Source organism: Ochotona curzoniae, unplaced genomic scaffold (assembly GCF_017591425.1).
Source record: "Ochotona curzoniae isolate NIBS_2020 unplaced genomic scaffold, NIBS_Ocur_1.0 scaffold_4701, whole genome shotgun sequence".
Taxonomy (NCBI): domain Eukaryota; kingdom Metazoa; phylum Chordata; class Mammalia; order Lagomorpha; family Ochotonidae; genus Ochotona; species Ochotona curzoniae.
Genome location: NW_024467122.1, coordinates 40,452,471 through 40,459,178, shown reverse-complemented (window position 1 = coordinate 40,459,178; position 6,708 = coordinate 40,452,471). Strand labels below are relative to the sequence as shown.

Below are 6,708 nucleotides of genomic sequence, written 5' to 3'. Positions count from 1 at the left end.
AGGGGATTTGCCTGCTTCAGCTCCAGAATCACCTTGTGTGGCCCAGGTGTGGCCCAGGTGATGGGAATGCACACTAGCAGGCCAAGCCACTTGCCCAAGGCCCATGGCTCTCCAACCCCATGTTCTCTGCATTCCTCCAGTGAGTGTCTTCTCTCCCCACCCTGTTCTAAAGTGCACATGAGCTGCTGACCAAATTTGGCTAGGTTCCCTGGGGGACAGTGCAGGACAGAGCCCCACAAGGGCAGCACCAGACACCCTCGTTAGCCAACTGTAAAACCTCAGGTGTTCTCCGCCTTCTATAAAGTACTGCTAAAGCCTCATGCATCTCTTACATCACATCTAGCCATGCTAATCATTCTTTGAAGGCAGAAAGTTCAATAGATAGCAGTGGAGAAAGCAAGGCTGACTCCCGGGGACTAAAGCTGACTGTAGCCCAACATCACACAAGCTGTTTTCCCAGGAAGAAATTGTCTATGCTGCAGACACCACTTGGCTCCAAACCCAGGATCCCAGGGTCCACAGGCCAGTGTCTAGGAGTTCCTCAGCACTCTTCAGTGAAAGAACAATGTTCTCCAAATACTGGAAGTCAAATAGCTGTGTTGGAGAGCATTAAGAGACATAAGACTCAGCAAAAGAAGGATATACTGAGGGAGATCTTTTAAGTAAATAGAGTCCAGTTTGATTCCTAAAATGAAAGCAAACTAATTAACACTAATGGGTAAGTGCTGATGGAAGTTGCAATCAAGTCACTGGTTCGGGCATTGTGACGCAGCGGATCAAGCTACAGCTTACAACACCAGCATCTCACATCAGAGTGCCAGCTTGAGTCCTGGTTGCTCTGCTTCTGATCCACCTTCCTTCTCATGTGCCTGGGAAGGCAGTGGAAGGTGGCCCAAGTGCTTGGGCCCCTGTCACCGATCTTAGAGACACAGATAGAGTTCCTGATGCCTGGCTTCAGCTTGACCCAGACCTAGATTTCTGTAGCCACTGAGAACCAGTGGTTTCTCTCTCTTCCCCCTCCCCACCCCATTTGTCTTGATGCTCTGTCTTTAAATTTCATAACTATATTAATAAGCAATCTTTAAAAAACAAATAAGGTCCCCAGAGGCCGGCGCATTGGCTCAACTGGCTAATCTTCCACCTGCAGCACCAGCATCCCATGTGGATGCTGGCTCCTGACCCGGCTGCTCCACTTTCCATCCAGCTCCCTCCCTATGGTCTGGGAAAACAGCGGAAGATAATCCAAGTCCTTGGGACCCTGCATCTATGTGGGAAACCCCAAGAAGGCTCTGACTATGGTGGCCATTTGGGGAGTAAACCAGCAGATGGAAGATCTTTGTCTCCTTCTCTCTGTAAACCTGCCTTTTCAACAAAAATTTAAAAATCTTAATAAACAAATAAATAAACAAATAAGGTCTCTGTTGATGGTCTCTTCTTAGATTGACCTGTACCAGTTTAACATCGTCACAGCAAACATGGCTAAGCAAGTCCCATTAGCAGCAGATATGGCCCAGGCCCTAGGCACACAGAGCAGCTCTCACATGATCATAATGACTTATTCAAGTGGCCAAGGTCCACGTAGTCAGACATGCGGAGAAAGTCAAGTCTCCAGGTGGTCGTTCCAGGCCTGGGTGGCCCCCTGTGGTAAGTAGCTCAGCTCAGTTGAGCCCTGTGGTTTGTGCACAGACTTTCTCAGCATTTGCACCACTGTGCTACTGCACAGAAATACACAGCAGTGTCTTCAGGCCTCACGTGGGAGATCACCAAGTGGAAGGTTTTTTGATCCTGATTATGTGCTACAGAAAATCGACCTTTAGTAAAAGCTGCATTTTGAGCTCTGTCATTATCCCTGTAGAGGACAAACTGAAAGGAATGGTCAGGCCTCCATCGGTACCAGTACAAATCTGGGTTTGAGAAGTCAACTTCATAGTTACATGGCAGTGTTACCTCCCTGCCACTTGCCTCCGTCAGTTCTGGGACACTCTGAGTCACACTGATGCACTGCACGCCCTTGTCTGTGAAAGGAGAAATGGGAAAACTGTGAACTCCACAGGCACTGGTCCTAGGCACATAGCCAGCCCTTAGACCCTCAATGGAGAAGGACACAGAAATGAAAATCAACAACAGAGAATAACTGAAAAGGTGAGAGCAGAATACAAAGAGGCTAAGTTCTTGAAAGTCAGAGAAAGGGAATGGAGTAGAGGGCAAGAACAACAAAGGAATCTACTTACAGAACAGCAGAAGGCTGACTCCCATAAAGAGGATCATCTTCCCTTTATGGCCCGGCATGGGAAACAGAATGAAACTCTGCCCTCTAGAGAGGGCTCCTGAAGTCTCTGCAGCCACTCAGGGCTTCAGACTGGAAGGAGATGGGAGGGCAGTGAAGGCAGTGGACAGAATTAACCAGAATACCAGGGCAAATGCCTCCAGCTAAGGAATCTGCTGTTGTCCTGAAGGCTTTGGTCCTCAGTTCTTCTTGAACTAATACTGGAACAATGAAAATTATTCACTTTTTTTAAAGAAGGGGAGAGACAGAAAAGCTACAAACTCAGTGGCAACATGCCTGGCTACCCAGTGCTACAGAAGTGGTTTTCTCCCTGCCCTGTCTCCTCCAGTTGTAGATGGGTGTTCCCACTGCAGACCCCACCTTGCGTAGCCCCATCTCACAGCACTTAGAACTGAGACTCCCACTTGGTGGTGCTCAGCAAATGAAATAAATGACTAAGCCCCTTGCTCTTCTGTGACAAGACAGAGGGAATAGATCAAGATCCTTCCTAAAGTCCAGTACCAGTCCTGCTTCTAGAAATTTTTTTGTTACAGGTTCTGGAAGGAGTGTCCTGCTTGTTTCCAGCTCTCCTTGGCAGCACACACTTGGCTCCAGCTGGAAATTTTCCACCTGGGCAGAGCTTCCCAGTAGATGAGCTGCCCTGCGTAGATACGGCTTGCTGAGACCATGTTCAGCACGGCCCTGGGTACATGGCTAGAGCCCCTGACCAGCCCCTGCTGGTCATGGGTTATGTAAATGTGATTTTCCAAGTGGGTTACAACACAGTGACTGTTGCAGATCGTTGTCCCACACTATGGTACACGGACTATTCACTCCCCAACCCCTGAGAATGTTCCTAGAGCATTTGCAAGTCCTTCGTTTCCTTTTTCCCACAGCAGGTTTATCAGGAAGACTTGTGAGTTCTACTGAGAAAATTGATCTGCAGTCCATCTATTTCTGCCTTCATGGCCAGGCCCTCCTGCTACCAACATCTCTTGCAGGGACCTCTACAATAGCCCCTTTCTGTCTCTTGCTTCCACTCCTGTGCCTGAATAATCCTGGTCTCCTTAAAAAAATAAAAAATGGTGAGCTGAAGCTAGAGCAACAGGAAGAGAGGAAAAAAGAACCACTGATTCTTTTCCCAAATGTCTACAACAGCCAGGTCTGGGCCAGGCCAAAGACAGAAGCCAGGAACTCCAACCACATGGGCAGCAGTGACCTAATTACTTGGGCCATCATCTGCTGCCTTCTCAGGTGCATCAGTAGAGCAGAGGGTCAGAAGCAGAGGAGGTAGAACTAGAACCAGCATTCTGATGATGGATGCCAGCATCACAAGCAGGGTACTTAACCTGCTGCACCACAATGGCAACCTCTGATCTGGCCTTTATGAGATGTAACACAGGTGACACCAGTCAGGCCTCCGTTCCTCGGCATGTGACTCCTCTCTAGCCTTGCCCACTTGAACTGCACTGGTTTTGCTTCTGGTTCTCTACCATCTCACTTTTCTAGTTGCCTGAAATTATGTTCCAATTTCTCATAAACCTCAGCTCCAAGAGACTTTCCCATGACACTCCAAAAAAGTTAGTCACACACCCCGCCCATAGTCACCATCAATTACATTTCTGAGCTTTTTCCCTTACATCACTTACTGAAATCACATTTACGATTTATGATTCATGCACATTTATAGTTTTTCCCTTTTATTTTATCCCCCAACACACACATATAATCTAAGCTCCATGAGGTGAGGGACTTTATCTCTCCACTGACAAAGTTCTATCTATCTGGTAGGTTGTATCTACCACCTAGCAGACGGTCCATAAATATTAGTGCAATAAGAGAATACAACTTTCTCCACTTAAAACTCACCATATGTAGCAAATAAAAATACATGATACCAAGTTAAATGTGCATTTAAAATAAGCAATAGCAAAAATGTTTAAAAATATTTTGTGATGTATTTAGTACTTTTTTTCACTTTAAAAAAATCACTTTTAATCTGAAATTCACATTTCACCAGGCATCCTCTATTTTATCTGGCAACATGGGCAGACCAAAGTGAAACTATGGGCATATCCAGGGACCCTGAATGTGCAAGAGGAAGATTTAGGGGTCAGGCACTGCCCCACGTACCTTGGAGCCTGCTGCCCAGGCTTGCATTGCTGCCTGTCTGTTGAGGTCCTTCCCCCTGGCTCTAGCCCCCTGCTGGCAGAGATCTGATGCACTGCTTCTCGGCTCTGCCAAGTCCCCACCCTGCTGTCTCTCTCTGCACCCAGCCTGGATATGTACACAAGAGCTGATTATTCCTTTCCTGGCCTAAGGGGGGACAAAAGTCATCAGGCTAAAGAGCTACTTGTCTTCTCACTGCTCAACTCAGTCACACCTGACCAGACCTAACAACAGAGAAATCAGCTTCATGTATCTTCAAGCAGGAGGGCACATCATGTTCCCTTACATGTCAAATGTGAGATTAACTCGGAGTCCTGCTTGGGGTGACACAATCAAGACCCTCTCTGGTGTCCTCCCAACAGTCCTAGAGGGACCTCCCTCCACGAAGTCCACCTTCCCAAAGGCAGAGCAGTGTCATGGACAAGTGGAGCTAGCCTGCCTAGTCCTTGTCAGCTCTGGCATTGATTTGTGTGACCTTAACCATGACCTAACCCATCTCAACTTTCTTGTCTCCATCCCTAAGATGACCATAGTTATCACAGCTTTTTCACAAGACTACCAGAAAATAAAATGAAGCCACACATGCAAGACATCCAACAAATAAATTATTTGTGAATGTTAGACATTGCTGTTGCTATTGTCACTTTTATTAAATAAATAGATGAAAGCAGTTCCTAAGAATGTTATCCTCTTCAAAGCTTTTCAGAGAAAAGATGCTGAGTAAGTTAAAAAGTAAAGTTGTGAAATATTACCAAAAAACATGTTGTACCGATCAACTTTTTTTAGTAACTTCACATCTTTAATTTGCAGTCAGTGCTACAAGTACATTGTCAGAAAACACTATTAGCTCCTCAGTATGAGTCAGCCACACTCTTCCCAAACCCCTTAGAGCACTTGGACTGTGAGAAATGAGTCCCATAGCCCACAGCAAGTATGTCTTCCTTGTTTTGTTTTTAAAGATTTATTTATTTTTATTGCAAAGTCAGATATACAGAGAGGAGGAGAGCAGAGAGGAAGACCTTCCATCAGATGATTCAGTCCCCAAGCTGCCACAATGGCTAGAGCTGAGCCAATCCAAAGCTAGGAGCCTCTTCTGGATCTCCCACACAGGTGCAGGGTTCCAAGGCTGTCTTCAACTGCTTTCCCAGGCTGCAAGCAAGGAGCTGGATGGGAAGTGGTGCTGCCGGGATTAGAACTGGCGTCCATATGGGATCCCAGCGTGTGAGGATTTTAGTTGCTAAGGCCATGGCACCGGGCTCAATTATGTCTTTCAAAAGTTGCAAAAGGCTTATTCATGAGGAATCCACATGACCATCTAAGACCAAATGACCACCAAAACTTACAGACAGGAAAGACCTTCAAGATTTAAGAAACAGAAGCCTATGTTGTGGTGTAATGGATAAAGCTACTGTCTGAGACACCAATATCCTATGTAGGTGCTGATTTGAGTCCTTGCTGCTCCACTTCCAATTCAGCTCCCTGCTAATGAGCCTGGGAAAATAGCAGAAGATGGATCGTGTACTAGAACCACTTTGAAGACATGGATGAAGCAAACTAATACTAGATCGATCTCTCTCTCTCTCTCTCTCTCTCTCTCTCTCTCTCTCTCTCCTCCCACCCTCTCCTTCCCTTAATACCTCACTGAAGACACAATGCCCTTGATACTAAGTGGAAGCTAAAGGATTTGATCAACACAGGCAACCCATCCCACAGGTTGGGGTTTGGGGCTTCAGTACTCCCATGGCTCAAAGGAAAAAAAAAAAAAGTTTCTCCATGTCCTTTGAGGTGAATGGCTTTGTTTTTGACTTTGCAGCGCCCTCTGCTGCTCTAACTGTCCCATCTCCATAAATAGGTCATGCAGGAGGTTGACAGAAAATAGGTCAGGGAGGGAAAGCATTCTTTGTTCAAAACTGAAGTCAAATCTGCTCTTCTGCCTCCATTCCCCTTGCACCTTGCCACAGGCAGAAACTTCTTTGATGGCCTCAAGGGCACATTCCCCACCAGTCACCCAAGGAGAATGGTTTTCCAGGATATCAGAGGGTAGAGGGGCATTTCCTAACTACAAAAAAGCCTCATGCAACAGTGAAGACATACAGAAACCTCTTTGGATGTATGCAGACCACTACATGTCTTCCTTTTGAAGGAGTCGAAACATGGAAAAGCTTAGAAACATCTGAATACGTGGCAATGGGAATGTGTGAAGCAGAGAAAGGACTTCTCATCGCTTTCTTTCCACTTTCATCACTTCTGTTTCTGCACTACTTTCCCTGCCA

The 6,708-nt window shown here is 46.3% G+C and overlaps 2 gene segments (V, D, J or C); one reads left to right on the top strand and one right to left on the bottom strand.

Annotated features, from left to right (window-relative positions):
- The window catches only part of LOC121148487, a 356,000-nt gene that overhangs the window by 275,204 nt on the left and 74,088 nt on the right, over positions 1-6,708 (top strand).
- LOC121148517 lies at positions 1,426-2,455 on the bottom strand. The segment is given in 2 exon segments: positions 1,426-2,015; positions 2,232-2,455. Coding segments are annotated over 2 exon segments (381 nt in total).